At 34.6% G+C, this 22,225-nt stretch overlaps 1 protein-coding gene across 6 annotated transcripts in view; it reads left to right on the top strand.

The window, feature by feature from the left end:
- LOC118182859 (uncharacterized) overlaps nt 1-21,896 on the top strand; it is a 99,241-nt gene extending 77,345 nt beyond the window's left edge. For 3 of the 6 annotated variants that reach the window (XM_085822226.1, XM_085822227.1, XM_085822224.1), the window contains exons 2-4: nt 6,331-6,497; nt 11,639-11,852; nt 21,442-21,896. In XM_085822226.1, coding sequence (XP_085678352.1) covers nt 6,403-6,497; nt 11,639-11,852; nt 21,442-21,687 — 555 coding nt within the window. In that variant the 5' untranslated portion in view covers nt 6,331-6,402 and the 3' untranslated portion in view covers nt 21,688-21,896. The remainder of the gene's footprint in view (nt 1-6,330; nt 6,498-11,638; nt 11,853-21,441) is intronic. The other 3 variants (XM_085822229.1, XM_085822225.1, XM_085822228.1) reach the window with 1 other exon arrangement.
- The last annotated feature ends 329 nt before the right edge of the window (nt 21,897-22,225 follow it).

Raw genomic sequence — 22,225 nt, 5'->3', positions numbered from 1 at the left:
CCCAAATTTGAGCATGGGGCACACCTGCATTAATATTTCTGTGACTTGAAAAATCTTTACCAGCGGAGACATAGAATTTCCTGTTTTTGATGAAGTAGATAATTTCAATGCTTTCTCTACTAAAGTCAAAGGAGATCAGTTTGTAAATAAGCCCCTCTTGCTAGACGCGGTCGAAAGCTTTCACGACGTCCAGCATGAGAAGGACAACACATTGCTTGTTATGAATCTCCCTTCTGGCGAACTCCTAAAGTCTGACAATTTTATGGCGGAAAGTCCTCGTCTAAATCCGAATTGTTCGATAGGGAGTTTGTCAAGATAAGGATGCAATTTGTACAGTATAATTTGCTCAAAAATCTTGCCTAAGCCGGGGAGAAGACTTATAGGTCTGTACCCCTCTGGTTTCGTGGTATCTTTACCTGGCTTAGGAATTAACACATTAAAGGCGGGAGTCGTAGTAATACGATTTATCTCGATTGTAGCCTTAAAGGCGGGCGTCGTAGTACTACGATTTATCTCGACTGTAGCTTAAAGGCGGGAGTCGTAGTACTACGATTTATCTCGACTGTAGCTTAAAGGCGGGAGTCGTAGTAATACGATTTATCTCGACTGTAGCTAGCGTATGGATTGCACAATGTGGTTGCGCAATCCATGCGCCACTTTACATTTGTATTTAGTATGTTTTGTGGTTTGAAGCTGTTTGGTTGTTCAAAATTCTACTTACAGTAAATTTTGAAATCTTTCAATATGGTTTCACGTGAAAATAAAGATATATATTGCAGACGATTTGATGGACATTGAAGAGCCACAACCTGGTACATCGAATTCGGCACCACGGACTCCACGATGTAAAATTGATCCGCCTGGACGTCTTTCGCTAGACATCAAAAAGCACAAATTAATTCGGATAGAAAATAAAGGCAAAAAGCTATATGCCCAACGAAACTGCGTAGTTTGTGCGGCACATAAAAAAAGAAAGTTAACTTGCTTCAAATGCGAGTTTTGCAATGCACCTCTTCACCGTGGCGAGTGTTATCAACATTACCACACTCATAAAAAATACTAGATTCTTCTCATAAATATGTACTTTAAAACATTTTTTGTAATTAGTGTTTAGTTCTTTTTTTAATATTTCTTGCAGTTTTAAGAGTTTAAATAAACTTTTTTAAGTCTAAATTTTTTTATGATTACACAAAATATCGCCCGCTCTAGGACGAAAAACGAGGCGGGGCGGTCACCGCGTTACCTAGCATACTTTTGTCAAGATCCCCCGCCTTTAATGTGTTAAGATGATTTTAGCCTGTTTCCAAAATTGCCGAGAGTAAGAATGCTTCAGGCAAGCATTTAAAATGCTTGTGAATCTCGTGATAATATTCAAGAGCAGGTATTTGATGGCAGGATTAGTGATCTGATCGTGCCCGAGGCTTTCCGCGTCTTGAGTTTCTTGATGATATCTGTGAACTCTTTTGGAGAATTCAGGGCAGTTCCGGATAGTGGGAGCATTTAGCCAGTCAGTAACGAAATGGGTAACTTCGGACAAAGTTAAAGTCATAAGGGCTATCATTGGGCGAGAACTGCTTCTTGAAATGGTCTGCAAGGATATCAGCCTTTTCAGCGTTATTTAGAGCAATTTTATGCTCCGTGTAAATTGGATTATTTACAGTAGACTTATGTTTAAGTCTAAGGGCAAAGGTCCAGAGGTCGCTATTCAGCTCGTTATAGCTAAGGAGTTTTTCATCCCACACATCTTTCTTGTGCTGAGAAATGCATTTTTTAATGTCTCTGTTAAATTTATTAAGAGTCTTTTTGAGCTGAGGATCCCATGTAAGGTTCCATCTCTTTCTCAATTTCTTTCTTTCTTTGAGCTTATCTCTGATTTAGCCAGGGAGCTTCCCAGTGTAGCGCTCGGCCGGGACCTTACGAGTGGCATTTTCATAGGCATCATTGATGGTAAGAGTGTTGATTTCAGAATGAATATCTCGAACAGACTTGAGACTAACCTTGTTAGCAGTGTTCTGGGTAAGTAGGGTATTAAAAAGAGACCAATCAGTGATGTTTTTCTGTTTCGATTTCACAAATTTGGTAGTGCCTAATGTGACAATTATGGGAACATGTTCCAACGACTAGTCCTGTCTGACTTAAAGGCACATAGGGATAGAGGTAGTCGAAGTCGATAGTGACGTCAAGTGTATCACCTCCATTAGGAGTGCTGGGAAGATAAGTATACTCAGACGGAGCGCAAAAATACACGGAATGATTTATAGCAAAGTCCAGCAATTTCAGGAATTTTCACCGTTTCTATTGGTGCGTCTGCAATTCATTTCTCAGTGTTTTGCTTTGAGGTCGCCCGCTAAAATAATGGGCTTGTCTCTAGAAGAGCAAGAATACTTGGGTCTTATTAATAATCTTAGCAAGAATACTTGGGTCGTAGTCTTTTAGCAAGAATACTTGGGTACAGAACCTTGTCAGGAGCATTATACATGCAGGAGAAGTATATAATACCATAAACTCGCAGAAGAACCGATACGGTGACCAGCTCATGACCGTTTCTGCGATCATCGCTAATAAAACAAGACTGAAGTGCATTTTTAACGTAGATAGTAGCTCCCCCACCACGGTAGCTTAACCTATCACATCTGTAACACCTATAGTTAGATATATTAATGTTGTTGCAGGGATTAGCATAAGTTCACAGATCAGCAATATCTATCTCATATGTGCTCAGAAAATTATTGAGTTCCTGTAGCTTACCTAGAACGCTGCTTGCGTTCCAAACTGTTAATAAGACAGGGGATCTAGTTAGATTGTGTTTGCCCATTATATGAATTGACTGGGTTATTGTTATCCTGACTAGAGTTTATTTGTTTCATTTGCTGTTTGATTTGGAAACCGGCGTTTTTTATTACTGCAACAAGCTCTACCAAGTCGGCAAAGACTTTTTGGCCTCAGCGAGGATGTCAGAGTATAATCCAGAAGCCAGGGCTTGGGAGTAACTTTTGTTTCCTACCACTCTGTCGGGATAGAGCTTGGGCTGTTAGACTTTCTTTTTGGGGAACTTCTCACGCCCGCTAAAACTGGCAGTATGAGATTCCCCACAGTTCGCACACTGTGTGTGTTCATGGACCTGCGCTGGGGCTGATGTACATACATATAAATAGGATTATACAACGTCAAAAAGAATATCAATAACAGTTCTTTCAATCTAATCACTTCCCTCTTTGAAGAAAAAAGACCGTTATCATATTAAGGCAACGATGTCTCTAATAAGGTCAGAGGCAAAAAGATGAGAAATTTATCTGATCATTAAGACATTCTTCCTTGCGGCAATAATATACTTTCTGAGGTGGCTTGCAATGTCTTCTTGCCACCGTTTTCCTTCTGAACATTTTCCATAAGATAAAAGTCAAACTGGCTTTTGGAAAATGTACCCATTTAAACCCTTTCGCAGTAATAAGCAATTCATAAGTCATATTCGATTTATTATTTAAAAAGGTTTCTGCAAAATAATATTATATATTTCATTGTTCATCCAACGTAATAAAAGTGAGCATTCTCATAAAATACATAATGATGTCACAAAAATTCATAATTTCTAATCATTTTCAGAATTACTTTGAAATGAACATTTAATAAGCATTATTCAACAGTTTCAATGAAATAAACAAAAACGACGACTGAAAATTTAGTACTCTTCTGTTATCGGAAACGAATTCAGAAATGTATATAGGTATGCTCGCATGTATGGATGGAAATAATCATGTATTGGAAGTGTATATTCAAGCATTCGTACCTATGTATGTTTGAGTGTATGCATGGCCACATCCATCTATCCATACATGCATACATACATACATTTCTGAATCGAATCTCGTTAACAAAAGAATACCAAACATTTTAATACATTTGAATCATTATTTATTTGTTAATAAATCTGCTTTGGAGTACTTACATAAAAGGTAATATCCCCAGTTATACTTTTCACATGGTGTCGCTTCTCTTCTGTGTCCAACTAACATACATATGAAATACATTTTTGGCGTTTTAAAATTATTTTTTAAACTTTTTGAAATCCTTTTCTAAAGATTTTAAGGACTATTATTATGCTTATTTCCACTCTTTTCTCATTAAATTACAAATTGATTAATCAACACATAAAAAAGTGTATTGTATAGCTGCTCCAATTACAAGCGCTAATTACGAAATATGTTTAATTTAGACGTAAGTGCAAAATTATTGGGTTGTTGTAAATGAAATGTCGTTTCATGACATTAGGAGTCCACTGCTCGAAAAGAAAGAAAGCACTAAAATTTTTGCATATTTTTATGTCAGGTAATAATTTCATACCTGCGTAGTGTACCTGTAGTATTTGCTAATTTCTATGAGCATTATATAATGAATAGTGCCGACCCATCGTCAAACATGGAAACAAATCAATAAATGTTTCTATACCTTTACGAGCTTAAATTGAGAAATTCTGCGTTGCTGAAGTAATAATAACATCAGTGAAGCATTTGGTGGAGAAACTCTCCATAGATTTGCAAAATTTCTCTCAAGATATTTATGACTATAAGGGGGAACTCCTTACCATAGTCCTTTCTCCATTGATTCCAGTGAGTTGAAGGATTTAATTGAATTAGATCCACGATAAATTCAGACAGACATTAAATGTGCTCTTATCAGGACTTGTATTCCTCTTGACTTGCTTTGGAAACATGAATTGTCCTGACACAGAACAGACAGCTTACTCAAGCTATGTTCAAGAAATTGTGAAGTAGACAATACAAGCAGGAAGGGTATACGAAACCCTTTATTTTTCTATCTTTACAGGTATTTCCGGAACTTCGGAATACAGAGACCAACCACTTGTGGTCTGAACGTAAGAATATAAAAACTACTAACTAAAACTCTAATTAAAACTAACTTTGTATTAGTATACAAGTGCCTAGCATTAAGATTGGCCGTTATTTAACAAAGTCCGTATGTAGCACAGAGAGCTTCTAAAACTACGATACGTTTGAAATTATCAAGAGGCCTAAACCTCTGGCCTTGAAGGCAACCAGCAACCGAGTGAAAACTCGTAACACTAAAATGGCAAGCCGCTTACTTCCAATAACTCCTTCCTCTCTCTCTCTCTCTTGGCAAAAAGCCACAACTTAAGTACTTGGCGTTAGCAAGACAAATTTGCATAAATAAGTTAAAGCTTTTAATTCTGACCGGAAGTAGAAAATAAGAAGTGATAAATATTTAAAATAAAATAAACTTTAGTAAAACTTAGGATCCTTACACTCTTTCCAATTGTTTTAGGGCACTTGGTATTAACAATAAAATAAATAACTTTAAAAATGCTCTACAACTGAGTGCTTCACTGATGGAAACAAAGCACGGCGTTTAGAATTGTGCTCTTCTTTCTAAGAAGCAAAAAATAGGCTCTGCAACGAACTGTGATTATGGATGAAAAGTGGACAGATAGTTTTTATCATCTGTACGCTTTGTCTCAGGGTTTGGGAGTAGACGTTCTAGGAAGGAATCCAGGAGCACTTTTGCAGCCAAATAAGAGTATAATGCAATCGTCACTGCATGTTTACCGTATAATAGTCTTCTCATGGTGTTATTCAGTACTCATTTTTTTCGCGAGAAGAAACCATAAATGCAACTTGATATTGCGCAGACAAAACCAAATTGTGCCCTAAGGAACTAATACTTCTGAATAGACATGGGATCCTAAAATAACATGAATTAATGACCACATACAGCAGAGCCAGCCATGTAGCAAATCCACAGCATTAGATACGAAATTGTGCTTCATCTTATGCATTCTTCTAATATTTTTCTAAGCAAACTACAATTTTGGGGGGCACTTGAGCCATTTTTTTATTCAAGAAATGTATTCTCAGCCAAGCATCAATTTATCTGGACACTGATTTTCACAAATATAATGTAAATGATCTTGCCACACGTTGGCAAAATGCATTGATGATGCTGAAGATTATTTTGATTAAACAGCTATTCTTCCTCTTTAAATTTCTCTTTAAATTCTCTTTAAATTTTCATCTTTTCAATGATTTTTAAAATCGACCATTTCATTTGCAACTGACCAATAGCTAGGATAAGGCAATAATATAAATTCTATACTTCCAAAAAAAATAAAGGTGAACTGAAGTACTGAGTTAGCCAGTGACTGATAAGTAGTGTATATTCTTTTAATTAATGTATTTAATATTTGCACAATTTCTTAATTTTTTTAATTCATCGGTTTCTTTTGTTCTTTAATTAAGACAAAATATTTTCTTTGTAAACTTCTATATCCAAATATGCTCTTTTAACAATCACTAGGTAGTCTCCATATATATCGTTTATATTTGCACAAGTCGTATCAAGTCTAAAGTTCGATCCATTGTAACAGCCATGGAGGCATTAGCAGTTTTTCTGTTGATGAAAATATTAATGGATTACATAGCTTTTGGTATGCATAATCTGAAGCCAATTATCATTTCCATTCTGTAAGTATTTATTTTTGAATAATATATATATCTTCAGGTGATTATTCCAAGAAACCTTTCTAAAATAAAAATATGTAAAGAAATTTTACTTTCACTGCTTCTACTGCAATATTTTCAACTGGAATGCAGATATGTCGAACATTTATAAGTTAGTGATATGAAATTGTTATGTATTATTTTTGTTGTGTACAATTATTACGTATTATTTAACTGTAAATAAGGAATTTGTAATGTTCTTATTTAAGAATTAATGTTTAAAATTTAGTATTGTTTAAACTTTTTCGTTCGATTACGGCAAAGCTCTTTTAAGTTTAGCTGAAGAGCTTGATACAGCTAAAGGCGGGTCTTTACTTCCGTTTCTCAAGGAGCGATCACTTTGCGGCCAGCTGCAACTTCTTCTTCTTTCGGGGGGGGGGTGTAACACACATGTTTTTCTCGTTCGGAGGAAAATAGTTCTAAAGGGAGACGATATTTGAAAGAGTTATGGGTTGAAAAATATTTTTCTGGTTTGCACACGAAAGGATATGCCATCTTGTAAGAGGAGTCTAAATTTCTTCGAATTCTGGAGGCTATTTATTGCCTCTGTTCTAGTTGGCTAGAGCAACTTCAAGTTGTTTAAGTTTGGTTAATTTTAATTTTCTAATTGTTTGAGCCAATGGTCAATTTAGAGGCGTTACCTTTTCTGCGTCAACCGAGGTTTCTTAAGCCGTTGTACGAGAGGCAGGAGGGGATAGCAGAGAATTTTGTAAGATTTTTTTTTTTTTTTTTTTTTTAGTTAGACTTGACCAACTCTTTTGAGAGGGAGCGGAGAAGAGACACGGCAACCCTTCGGGGAGTCGACCGTGGTTTGCAGTTAAAAGATATTACCACGTCCCCTTGGTTCTGGCTGCGGGGACCTGTCCGAGCTCGTGTGGGCTCTCATCGGGATAGACGGCAGCGAAATTTTTTTTCCGGGGTTGCTGCATATTGTTTTCGGTTTCGACACTGTGGAATTTTTTTCTTGTTGAAAGAGATACAGATTTACTGACGAAAATACGGAAAAGGGAGTGGCTTCTTTTCCAGTTATAATTCCGAAGGTTCGCGCTAAAGATGCAGATTAGTGCTGAGATTATGGACTGTCTTCATCTCCACTTGACTGTTTGCCTGCCTTTATCAACATCGTCAGCACGGACATTTTCAAAGGCTGTGAACATCGTAAGGACGATCTTCATATTTCTTGAAGGCGTTGCTTGATCCTCTAGGATGCCACTGAAGAAAAGGAAAGAACGACTATTTCTCCTACGGTTTTACCTTATTCGTCTCAAAGTTTTTAATGAACGGTCAAGGCATATCAGTTCGAGGACCACTTTTATGTGGTTTTGGAAAACCTCCGTGCTGAGTGGGCGAGATTCTTTTATGGACGTATGTGTTTCAAAAGCTGTGAGTTTTTTTTTTTTTTTTTTCTTTTCGCTTTTTCCTTAGGATTTTGGAATATTTAATTCTAAGCTTGAGCTGCCATTTTTATGTAGATAAAAATTTGAATATGTGCTTTTAATAAATTAATAGTTGAGAAAGCGATTTTTAAGTTTTTTAATGTTTAATTGTCATGAGATATAATTGAAATTAATTAGAGGGAAAATAAATATTTCTGAAAAGAAATTTTTTACTGAAGTAATTGTAATTTCAGTAGTATATCACGGAATTTAATATTAACTAAATATCAGAAGATAAATTTTTCCTTATTCGAGATGTGAATTATTAATTAATGATTGTAGTATTCATATTCCTAATGAGAGATAAGCGAACAAAATGAGGAATAATGAGTTATTCTAAATTAGCTTTATACATGAGCTTAAATTCTTGAGTACCTGTTTAAAAGATTAATAACTGAGGTGTTTCAATATGATTTTAGTATGATTTGAATAATGTTAAAATGAGATTGAAATGAGAAATTATGAGTAACTTTTACAAAATGTTTTGTAGGATTAGTCTGGCCAGCTATCTAAATTATAAATCTTTTGGAATATCAAATAAATTTCTTTTATTGATTATTAATTGTATGTTTTATTTTGAGTTTTATTTGTGGTCTATTGTAGGTCACCCATGTGATCCTTTCTGAAAACACGGTTATTTCACTTCTAAACTGGATAATCTTAATGCGGCTGTAGGAAAATCAATTTTGAATGCTTTGTGATTGATTATACGATCGGCTTATTTGGAATTGGTGATTAGACTTCTATAGTGTGAGATTTATCTTTCCCTGGTGTTTCGAAGAGTTCTGTGTTTTATTTAAATGTAAAGTGTTTTGGGGCTATCTCTAGAGTGGTACTGAAATTTATGTGTTTTAAAAAAGTCAGTGGATCTAGTTTTATTTTAGAGAGAGATAGCAGATTGATGAATTTGTTGCGGAAGTGCATTTCGTATTTTGTTTTGATAAATAATCTTTGTTTCTACAAAACACCAGTGTTACGCCATCCATTGCTGGCCGAAAGAGCGCAGAGCGCACTCCTGCTATTCGTAAAAAGCTAAAAGTAATTTATTTCTACTTTTAAATGAATGAAGTTTTCTGTGACTGTGTTTCAGAGATGTGGCAACACGCGATTATTTTTATTGTAATCGTGTTCTAAAGACATTTAAGTGTGTTGCGTTTTCAGTTTGTACGTTGAAGCAAAAGTAAATATTTATGATATTTATTGTGTAGAATTTTGATTTCCAGCCCGTTCCACAAAGAAGTGAGCATAACAACCAGGGAGGTTATTGATTTAAAGAGTTAAGAGAAGAAGTTTTGCTTATTAAAGTGTTTTTTTTTTTTTTTTTTTTTTTTTTTTTTTTTAGTCGCGGCACGAGAGAAAGTTAGTTAAAAAGTCAGTTTAAAAATTTAATGTAAAAGTACTTTTTACCTTTTTTTTCCTACATAACATTAGCCAAAGCTGCAACCCTCTCATACAGCACGCGAAGGCTGTCTACTTGAGAGCAGGGATGCCATTGTGAAGGACTTCAAAGTAAGATGAATGAAAGCAGGCTGGAAATTTCCAAAAACTAATTAGAAATCAAGAATAAATAATATATTTAATATAAACTAAAACTAAACTCAGTGGCGTAACAGCCCTAGTGGGCCAAGGCCTACAGTGCCCTTATATCTGCTTTCTTGACCGTGGGCCCCGGGGTGCATGAGCATATGTCCTGGACAAGTGATCAGTTTGTCGCAAGACCACCGGTGTTTAGTTTCCAAGCGAACTTGGTACTCATTTTATCAACCCACCCAAGGGATGAAAAGCTGAGTCAACCTTGCCCAGCCCGGGGATCGAAGCCCGGACCTGTGGTGCTGCTGCGCAACGCACTAGCCACTGCGCCACCGGGCTTACATTTAATATAAAGTATGCATAAAATATGGTATATCTATGCATAAAAATGTTATGATAACTGGAGAAGTAAAATTTAATATATGCAACGCATGTTGAGCTAAGAAGACTGCACTGTTAAATATGCACCAAATATGAAGAAACTAAATAATGCTATTCATAATTAATATTTATATTACTTATCATGCATATAAAAAAGACTTAGGTTTTAAATCTTTTAAGAAATAATAGCAATGGTTACAAAATCAAGACACAAAAGCTGATTTTTTCAAACACATATACACGTACACTGTCTGACAAAGAAAGTACAACACTATGAAATAGTGAGTAAAATGAGAGCAAAATTCGTATACAGGTAGAAAATACATATATAAGTGTGTAGTTTCAGTTTTAGAAAGATAGTGCAGTATTCTGATTAAATATACAGGACGATTAGTAGGAAAGATGACCACCTCTTGCAATGATATAAGAAGAAAACGTTCGAGACATAAACGAAATTAGTGTACGAATAGTATCCTGAGGGATAGATGACCACATGTTTTCAACCATCCTCCGTAATTCGTCTTTCTATTGAAGCCAGAAAAAAACAAGCAAATCATGGCCAGTCACGTCCCATAAATTCTCGTATGGTATCTGGAGACCTCGGTGGCCAAGTATCTAGGAGCTTTGCCGGGCTTGTCTTGTATTAATTGCCGTGTCCTATCGGGCATTATCTTTCTGGCAAACAGCATTTTGCAATCGCTCAAATTAGAGTAGTTCAACACTTCACCTACGTATTTATTGTACCTTTGATATGAACCAGAAAGACCAGCTATCCATTATGATAGAACCCTAAATCATTATGAAGTGTTTTCGACTAGTGTTTGGCCTGCCTCCATGTATCTTCCATACTCTAATTCAGCGGCGTTTATTAATGAGACATACGCGAAACTAATCACTGTGTAATACTGTGTTCCAATGAGTCGTGAATGACACTCAGTCCCGACACAATTACAATCATTGATATCTATGACCTTTGCATCGATGAAAATGTTCATTAGGGCGGCTTGACTACAAGCTGCATTCGACCAAATCGTCTAGACATTATAATTATTGAAGCGTTCAAAGCTCCCTGCCCATGCCTTCTAATTTCGACAGTCCTTCTTTGTAAGGTCGCCACCACATGCATCCGGAAGCATCAATCCAAGTGTGCTGACATCCATCTAGATCCATCTAGATCCCCTAGCATGATTCATATTTCTTTTCTTTACTCCAATGTTTTCCAGCTCATCTTTTTCCAGCTAAATCCTTTGCACATTGAACGCTAGGTGTATTATAGCTGCGATACGACGGAAGAAACAACCAGCAGTTCATAGGCCTAAAACGAAGCATTTCTTTGACAATATCTGTGGGCATCAACTTCAGTGTCATCTTTCAGGCGTCTTTTCAAGTGCACGTATCTTCTGAGACGAAACACGGATTTAACACAGCGGCAGAATACTAACTGTCGACATATCTGATATTTCTTTACCTTTTATTTCGTTAACTTAATAAGTGACAAACTTCCATTTTAGATCATTTATACAAGTCTTTCAGTTGTGTATTCCTTGCGATTTGCTTGCTCAACCAAAACTGCATTCCGTTCCTTTCCTTCAATCAGATTATGTATTTAAGAACTATTGAATGAAAATAATTTATTTTACAGGTTTTATTATAATAATATGAAACTTATGCAGATATTACCTATATTAATATTATTTGCATTTATACGTATTAATATTATATTGGGATACATAATTTTAAGTATTTGCACGCAAACAGGAATAAAGTCCTTGAAGAGAGATGGTTAACCGGTGCAATGCCTAACATAGAAGCTGATGAGAAACTTGATCAACATCCAACCGCAAGCTCTTCCTTGATGCGAAAAAATAATATACGTTTAGAAGAGTCCGATGTACCTGCTAGAAAACAGCTTGATATTCTCAGCAATGTGGACTTTTCTTCTCGGCAAGAATCCTGCAAAACATCTAATCTGGTATGCAATGATTCATCCCAGATATTGATAAAAATCTATGCGTTATATGCATGTTCTTTACCTGTCTTTAGATTTTCATTGTTTTACACACTATAGAGTTCCACTTGTCCCAATGTCTCATTATTCTTTCCGAGTTTGTTTTTAATGAAATATCTCGAAGAGTTTGTTTTTTTCAACAAAAGTATTTTATATACTCCAAAAATGTAAAGTATTTCCACTTGAAGGTCGCAAAACTTCTTGTACAATTTATCCAGTGATCCAGTGAAGAAAGTGAGTGAAAAAAATTAGCTATGTTTTAAACAATTAAGTTTTATTAAATAAACATGTAAACTTCTAAAATGAGGTAGTTTATGATGAAATAATATTACAGAAAGTTTCTTCTTTCTTTCATTTAGCAATAGTAATTCTGATAACTCGATTTAAATTTTTAGATTTTATATCTCGAATTTCTGAGAATTAAATTAATTATGAAGTTCATCGTAGCTCCTTGGTTTAATATTGCTTCAAGCTTTAAATTGGAATGAACATACGAAGACTAGATCTCAGCTTTTCTTTGATTTTATAATTTTATATCATAAAAAGTTTTAAATAATTTTTGAAACTTCAGTCTTTAGTAATTTGTTGAGGCGTAATCTTTAATCTTCATATTACAAATTTTCGTGGTTTTAACTGTTCATTTAATTACTTCAAAAAGACCGATTTTTTTTTCATTAAAATCACAAATTAATTGAAGATGGCTTAATTCAGTAACATATTATGAATTTTATTACTTTGCTCAATAAAAAAATTAATTATTTAATTTAAATTAAATCAAGAGGATAGTTTGTAGAGACATAAGGTTATTTCGAAACAGGAAAGATGAAAAATGAGCAATGCCCTAGCCGGGACTCGAACCACGGACCTCTCGAATACGCATCTAGCGCGCTGACCACGAAGGCACGCTAAGAAGCCGGAAAAAGTACCTTATAAGTTTAGGAAATCACGAGTTTTATTTTAAGCAAATAAAAACAATTTCTCTGTTTTATTTTTAATTCGCTGAGAGTAAAAATAAACATTACATCTTTAGTTTTTTAGACGGATGTCAACAAAATGTTACATAATTGTTCATTTTAGTTAACATAAAAATGGTTAGGAAAACCTAATTTCATTGTTTGCTTATTTCCTTGAAATAAATGTGTTTTAGGAAATAAAAATACAGGATTATTTACTAATTCAGAAGTCAAACAACAAAAATCAGCGTTAATTTACAAAATTTTCACAGGACTAGTTTCAATGGTTTTACCGAACCATCATCTTCAGCTGCAAAACCGCAAATGAACAAGATGGGAAATAATGTTTAGATAAGATAAGAAAGCCTGGACAAGAATAAGCAAGTGGCGCCATCTGTTGGCGAAACCAGAACTAAAACATAATTTCTCTAAAAGCCGAAGGCAAATTTGGATTGGAATTAGGATCGTTAACTAGAACAGAAAGATTTTTATGAATGTGAAATGCCTCTAGAAAATCCAGTTCTCCAATGGAAGATGTTTTTTGAATAATTTTGGCAGCAGAAAAATTAAAAGTGTGATTTTCGGACCAACAATGTTGAGCAACAGAAGACTTCTGTGTTTCCTTTTTTCTAACATATGCCTCATGTTCTTTGACGCGAAATTTTAAGGCTCTCTTAGTTTGGCCAATGTAAATTAAACCGCACTGGCAAGGAATCCTATAAATACCCAGGAATTCATATCCGGAATGGGGTCCTTGAGTATAGAAGTTGGAATTTTATTGATGGGAGAGTAAACAACCCGAAAGTTAAATTTCTGCAAATTATGTGCAACTTTATAGCTAATTGATGGAAAGAAGGGAATGACAACAGAATTTTTATAATCTCCTAAAATAAGAGTGTGGCTTTTAGTGTGTTGAGATGAGAATTTTTTAACTGCTTGATTAATAATGTTGGGTGAAAAGCCCCTGTCAATAGCTATTGCTTTTAAATAATTTAGTTCTTCGTCAAGGGCTAGTTTGGAGGAGCAAACTTGAAGAGCACGGAAAACATAGGAATAAAATGAAGCTAACTTTTGTTTAGTCGGATGACATGATTTAAAGTGTGGTGGAAGGCAAACCGATGAAGGTTTACGGTAAACTGTAGTACTGAAGTTGGATGTGTTACGTGTGACCAGAATGTCGAGAAACGGAAGAGAATTGCGAGTCTCAAGTTCAAAAGTGAACTGAATAGCAGGATCAATAGAATTCATTGTTGAAAGAACTCTATTTAAATCATCTTTATTACCTTCAAACAGGGTAAAAGTATCGTCTACGTAGCGAAACCATGCCGGGAAGTTTAAAGTTTCAAACAATTTTGATTCATAATAATGCATGTAGATATCAGCCAGGATGGGACTGAGGGGGCTTCCCATGGCTAATCCCTCAGTTTGCTTGTAATATTTATTTTGGAAAACAAAATGTGTTTGTTTCAAACAGAGTTGAGTGAGAGTTTATTATTGAATTTGAAACCAAATCTAAACCTTTGAACCAAATCTAACTGCGAGAGAAAGAGCTACAATGCGCGAGATTCATTCTAACCCGGATATTGTCATTTCAAAGGCCGACAAAGGTGGCCAGATAGTCGTCATGGATAAGAACACTTACATCGATGGTGTCACTAAACTCTTAAACGAAGGACCATATAATCCGATCCCTAAAGATCCTTCACCTTCGGACTTATCCAAAATAAAAGCTGCGATCAAATCTTCGCAAATCATTTCAAGCAACTTAAAACATTCGCTTATCCCATCTGTTGCGAATTGTGTCAGATTATATGCTCTTCCCAAAATTCATAAAAGTGGTATTCCTTTCCGCCCTATTGTATCAAATTTAGGTACTGCCTCGTATCCATTAGCTAAATATTTAGTTTCTAGATTTTCCAATCTATTAGACAATAACATTTACACCATAAAAAATTCAATAGAGTTTGTAAAAAAGGTTAAAAACATTTCTCCTCGTAATTTACTCATGGTTTCTTTTGATGTAAAATCATTATTCACCAATGTCCCAGTGGAGGGTGCATTAAGATGTCTAGAAACCAGACTTCGCGAATTTCATTTCTCTTGCATCGAAATTGATGAGCTAATTTCTCTCACTCAACTCTGTTTGAAACAAACACATTTTGTTTTCCAAAATAAATATTACAAGCAAACTGAGGGATTAGCCATGGGAAGCCCCCTCAGTCCCATCCTGGCTGATATCTACATGCATTATTATGAATCAAAATTGTTTGAAACTTTAAACTTCCCGGCATGGTTCCGCTACGTAGACGATACTTTTACCCTGTTTGAAGGTAATAAAGATGATTTAAATAGAGTTCTTTCAACAATGAATTCTATTGATCCTGCTATTCAGTTCACTTTTGAACTTGAGACTCGCAATTCTCTTCCGTTTCTCGACATTCTGGTCACACGTAACACATCCAACTTCAGTACTACAGTTTACCGTAAACCTTCATCGGTTTGCCTTCCACCACACTTTAAATCATGTCATCCGACTAAACAAAAGTTAGCTTCATTTTATTCCTATGTTTTCCGTGCTCTTCAAGTTTGCTCCTCCAAACTAGCCCTTGACGAAGAACTAAATTATTTAAAAGCAATAGCTATTGACAGGGGCTTTTCACCCAACATTATTAATCAAGCAGTTAAAAAATTCTCATCTCAACACACTAAAAGCCACACTCTTATTTTAGGAGATTATAAAAATTCTGTTGTCATTCCCTTCTTTCCATCAATTAGCTATAAAGTTGCACATATTTTGCAGAAATTTAACTTTCGGGTTGTTTACTCTCCCATCAATAAAATTCCAACTTCTATACTCAAGGACCCCATTCCGGATATGAATTCCTGGGGTATTTATAGGATTCCTTGCCAGTGCGGTTTAATTTACATTGGCCAAACTAAGAGAGCCTTAAAATTTCGCGTCAAAGAACATGAGGCATATGTTAGAAAAAAGGAAACACAGAAGTCTTCTGTTGCTCAACATTGTTGGTCCGAAAATCACACTTTTAATTTTTCTGCTGCCAAAATTATTCAAAAAACATCTTCCATTGGAGAACTGGATTTTCTAGAGGCATTTCACATTCATAAAAATCTTTCTGTCCTAGTTAACGATCCTAATTCCAATCCAAATTTGCCTTCGGCTTTTAGAGAAATTATGTTTTAGTTCTGGTTTCGCCAACAGATGGCGCCACTTGCTTATTCTTGTCCAGGCTTTCTTATCTTATCTAAACATTATTTCCCATCTTGTTCATTTGCGGTTTTGCAGCTGAAGATGATGGTTCGGTAAAACCATTGAAACTAGTCCTGTGAAAATTTTGTAAATTAACGCTGATTTTTGTTGTTTGACTTCTGAATTAGTATTTATTCGGCGTGTTATTGTGTCTTAATTACAGGATTATTTATAAATCCGAGATTTATTTTAAAAATTCATAATATACTAAACAACCGACACCAAATTTTATTATATTTAACGAATTTAATTTTTAAAGTATTTCACAAGCGCTCAAAGGATTTACCTTTACTGGTATGTAAGAATCTGTACGCAATATCAGGATATACTTGGAGAGCCTGGAAACCTCGCTGATACCGAAACTATAGTGATGATTAACTCTTTTAGCAAGAGAGATGTGAGGTTTATTATCCAGACCATTTCCAAGAACATATAAGTCGAAATTAGGCACACTGATGAAGACCATTTGCAAGAGTACCGAAATCAAAATTTTCTCATAAATAAATAGGACTCACAAGACGTATAGAAAATACTTTGTTGCAGTGTTTGGATTTAACCCTTCGCTATTTTTTTTATGCTTGTAAGGGATAGGTTAAGGAAAATTTCATTACCAGTCTCCTACTCATTAATCAGTGTGATTATCGCCATAACATCGTTGATGCTGTAACTATAATTGATCTTGATGTACCGACACGTGTATTGGATTTTATTGGATTGTTTAGATTATGTCAAGTTACTGGAGGACTATCTGCAAAAAAAAAAATTTCTTCGTGGAGATCTTTTAAAAGGAACTAGCTCGTTCTTACATTATACATGATGAAACTCCCATGCAGCCAGCTCGTTCATCGGGATTTAAACTTGGGTCGAACTATTAGGGCACTCATGCTGTTGTGACTTATCTCACTTGTCTGAATTAGAAAGAGTACACGAATTTTATCGTGGCAAGCACAAGATAGCATCTGTCGTTGCATGGATTTAGAGCACCATTTAGGTGACAATATGACTTTATCCAAGTCCGTCCCAATTTTGATGGATTGCACCCTGGAGGACAGGTCCAAGGTCTACCACCCTTCTTTTCCTACTACCAAACACTGGAGAGGACTTTCGGCTCGCTATAATTTTTAATGTTCCCATACCACACAGACACTATACGTTTATAAAAAGCCATGCATTCTCCGAGATCTGAACCCGAACCTAACGAACGATGCAGCAGCACGAGCACTAACCACTCTACCGGTCAAAACGGCCGGGTACTCATGGAACAAAATGGATTATCGTATAACTGTCCGCCTTATCATCAAAAATATACACAGTAAATGTTTTCATAACATAACTATTTTTTCTCTATTGTAACATAATCTGGCAATGCTTGCATAATTTATTTAATATGAATTTTAAAATCTTTCGTGGAATTAAAGTAAGCCTGTATTTTATTTTTAATTGTGTAGTCTTTGTTGAAATTAAATACAATAAATAAGAAAAATTCCCTCATTCGCATTAAAATAAATAAGGTTTTCTGATAACAATCCGCAGAAAAAGAAAGTCCGCTGAAAAAGCCTGAAATCGTGATTACCCGCAGGAAAAATATACTTATTTGAATAATACTTCTTCTTTTGGCTTATATTACGTGGAGGTTTACTTGGTCACTTGCAAATACTTATTTGAGTAATAAAAAAGGGTCCAATTATTCAGATTATTCGAATACCCAGAATCGGATATCGTTTCTCAAATATTCTCGATACCTGGAGTTCTGTGATGTGATTTCCTACGACTGTGTCAAATGAAAATTCTCAAATGATGCGATTAAATTAAATGAAAATATTCAGATGTTAGATGTCATTGGTATGCATTGAATTTAACTCGAAAAAGTTTAAGAAACCAGCTCGCCTACTTATAAAGTTACTCCAATTTTCAGCAATAACATCTGAATTTTCAAGCTCTCTAAAATAAAGAAGATCCTTTCTGTTCTGCACTTAGAATTTTGCGAATTGTAATTGTTAGGAATTACTACCCACATTTATAACGACTCGAGTGCTGATAATGTACTTTGGTTCCTAAGTGGAAAAGGTGAATGGTGTGAAACTACTTAAAAATCAGTTTTAATGCACCTAGAAGATTATTTCCATGAATATTGTTAAGATGAATAACAGAAGCAAACTATTATTCATCGTAACAAAATTAAAGGTACGAAAGGTGAATCAGACTCTTTATTTATTTTTCTGTCATATGAAGTAAATTTGCAAAAAAATTATCAAAGTTTTCATTTGATGGTTAATAAATTATCAAAACACTGTTTATGCATCATTTTTTGAAAGGCAAGTAAATTTAAAATAGTCTTAATCTGTCACAAAGTTGTATAAGTTTCTAAGAAAACAAATTCACTGACCATTGATTAAACAAAGTAATCAGAGTGAAATAATATTTATTTGTGCCATATAAAGCATTAGAATAACAAAATTTCAATAAAAATTAATTGCGACTGATTATGAAGAATGTAATAAATTTAAAAAGATAAAAAAAATCTTCAGGTTTCAGATTTTTAATTACTTCCAAAGGGGCTTTTTTTAACGTTTTGTGTGTTACCTTTATTTATTAAATATCATGTTCTTTGCACTTAAACCATAAAATTCAGTTCAATAGCAATGTCGCAAAATAATTTTGAAATGAGCCTATCTTTAGAATTTCCGATACACAGTTCCGCGCGCTGGAGATGAAAAAGTTCCCCCGTAGAGTGTTACCATTGCTCGCTTTGAAATCCTTGAGTTTGTTAATCGAAAACTCGTTAAAGTTTTGTAGACTTCTCCACTTTGTAAACGCTAAGTTGCTGTTGAACGTGAAGAATCTTAAGAACTGATAATCGAATAATCGCTTGAGTTCGTGTGACAAGAAACAACAAGATGGAAGGGTAAATAGGCCTTTATTATTCAAATCAGATTTAACAGAACTCCGTCTTGGAGTGTACAATAAAAGCCGACACTTGGGCTTGAACTTAAGAGGCTAAGAAGTAAACTAAAACTAATCTAAACTAAAAAGATATAGCCTAAGCTATCAAAGTTTTAATGGAGTTGGCCCCTTAAACATGAGATGGCTGCGAAGCTATCAACGGCCGAGCGTACCTGAGTACGGCCGAGCGTAATAACAGCTTTAAGAGAGAGTAGTCAAAAAAGCGGACGCGCGCTAATCAGAATCTCTGATTCTCTCTGACTCAGTAAGTAGAACTACGCGGTTAAATACTGCTCTTTCTCATTATGTATTCAGACGTAATTTAGACGAGTGGTCAAAAAGGCAGACGAGCGTAAATCAGAAACTCTGATTCTCTCTCACTCTGTAAGTAACTTCGTGATTTAAATACCGCTCCTCATCATTAAATATTCAGCAATATTCCAAAACTACGTTCTGGCCGGAAGTAGTAATTTGAAGTTAAGACTTTGACAGGAAAGAAGTTTAACTCAAAATTTAACTGTTAATAAAATTAACATAATCCTTGCAGTTTTACAAAATATGAAATCGATAATAAAGCAAATTCCAAATTTCAAATTTGTCTTCCACATGTCCATATTCGTAGGAGGATTACATCATTCAAAATTCGATGGCTCTATGTACCGTTGTTTTATCACAATGCGAGAAATAGACATACATTTACGCAGATTTTTCATTATTTAATTTCTTCAGATATCATGCAGGACTCTAACATTTGGTGGCAACAGTTTGAAAAGTGAAACAGATATTTATAGTGATTCAACGCAAAATCGCAAAACGAAAACAATAGTCCTTCAGGGACAAAGCCCCTTTGGACTAATAATAATTTCATTCAGGTAACATTGAGGAAATAAATAAAGAGTGGAGAGTAACGACATCTGATTAAGAATTTTGGTCTCATTAGTTAAATTTGACATTGAATAGCAAGGTTCGCACTTATAGGATGCATAGTTTTATACTACCTAATGTCATATCATATATCCAAGAATGGCCAAACTGTTGCTCGCGAGCCGTATGAAGCTCTTTGACCCCTTAAATGCGACTCGCCTGCAACAAACAATAGTTTTATTTTTTAAATACAGTTAGATTTTGTAAAGAAACTATAAAATAAATACATAATTAAACTCTTGAATTGAATTTTGAATGATAGTTTAAGCAATAGTTTAGATTTCAATTAACAGCTCAAAATTCAGCAACGGCAGCTGAATAGTTCAACAGGTGAATTGGGGTCATGTTCCCCTTGAAGCATTTATAATCTCCGCATAAATTCTTAGAAACATCCAAGAGCTATTTGTAATAGTTATCCACTTCCAATATTATCGGAGCGTTTCCAGAGGTAGTTTCTAGAATTTTCGAGAAAGCGCAAGGCACAATTTATTTGAGAAATTAAGCAGATTTCGTTGGATGCCATACTGAAACAGTGTCGCATTCAGTGCCGTCATGGGGTTAATTTAAAGGTTAAAATACCACTGAATTTTTAACAATCGCATTAATTCTTAGCAAATCAAAAAAAACTATTCTTTCTAAAATTTTGAGTAGAAACCTTCAGCGATTTCTTAACTTATGATACGAAAGATTCGAATAATGATAATAATAACAAAATGATAAGTTTGACTTTCAGAAATTCAGATCCTTTTTTTTTTTTTTTTTTTTTTTTTTTTTTTTGAAGCTTCGTAGTATCCGAAGATCTAAAGGTTTGAATGTCATCCTTTTAAAGAATATAATATAACTGATAATCCATTTCACATATAAAACATTTAAAAGTGTTATTTGTGTTACTTGGGGTTATTTGCTTTGATCTCAGTATTTTAGCCATCATATTAATTGTATGGGAAAACTAAATTATTATTTTTATGCAGAATCCTGAAAGAGTTAATAGCTCATTTCAAAGCATTATTCCTTGCTCGGAGAGCTAGGGAAACTGGAAACTTGCTCGGAGAGCTAGGGAAATTTAGGGAAAACTGATTTTATGAATGTGCTTGAAGAGCACATTCATAAAGTCTCTTCAAGCACATTCTCTTCAAGCATATGAATGTGCTCTCAATGAATGTGCAATGAATCTTCAAGCAATGAATGTGCTTCATATGCTTCAAGTATATGAAAGCACATTCATAAAGTCAGTTTTCCCTAAGAAAGTCTTTCAATGAGGCATCCTTCCAACTTGGATCGATAGCACTCGCATGTTTTGCCAATTTAAGCAAACCTTTTTAGAATAACAATATTTCCTTAGCTCAAACTGTCCTTTGTTTTTTCAATTTTAAAAGTAAACGGTTGGAAAAATCATGTTCTGAATTAGAATTATTTATTGCGAGAGTTACTAAATTAGTATTAATAAACTTTTTTGTACTTTCAGCGGACGGAGGAAGAAATGGTTGCTTCTGCTGAGGAAAACTGTTTAGAAGTCAGTCAGTCGGATACTGAGCCAACTTCATGGGAAATATTAGAAAATCGAACACGTCGTGGAACAGTATACAATACTATTCAGTGGAATAAGAATTTAGGAGTTGCAAAACCAACTAAAACTCAAAGTACATCTTCGAGCAAATGTTTAATTAGTCGAAAGAAATCCCTACAGCTACCGGGATCTTCGTCTTCCTAATTTCAGCCAAAATTTTCATAAATTTTGTATTGCACTTCATCATTAAGAGCTCGTTAATTCATAATAATTTGCAATTTATTGTGATGTTTTAATTTTGTTAATTAATCTAAAGCGACGGATAAAGTCAAATTATTAATTACACGGTTTCTATTTCATGTGTAACTCGCTTTAAGTTCTGTATTTGATCGAATATAAATTACATAATGCTTTACAACTTTCGTCGTAGTTATATTTACGTTCAAAAACTTTATTCTACTTAGTATTTGAATAAATATTTGTTTGATAGCATTTTTAAAATGTTTACCAAGAAATATTTATCCGCTTTCCCTATTTAAATTAATTACACTTGATGGATTAATTAGAAAATTACGTATATCAAATTACACAGCGTATCTCTACCTATTAAGTAGTTACAGCATGAACCGTTCATTCACATGTGTTTGTTCACGTGAACTTCGGTTAGTTCCAGTTACAAGTTAATAGAGGCTAAGAATAACTGCATACAATCCAGTTTCCCTTAAAAAGTCCTCCACGAAGG

Source organism: Stegodyphus dumicola, chromosome 8 (genome assembly GCF_044657685.1).
Source record: "Stegodyphus dumicola isolate Sdum_Otavi_A_Nest chromosome 8, ASM4465768v1".
NCBI lineage: Eukaryota > Metazoa > Arthropoda > Arachnida > Araneae > Eresidae > Stegodyphus > Stegodyphus dumicola.
This window is presented reverse-complemented; position numbering and strand designations above follow the sequence as displayed.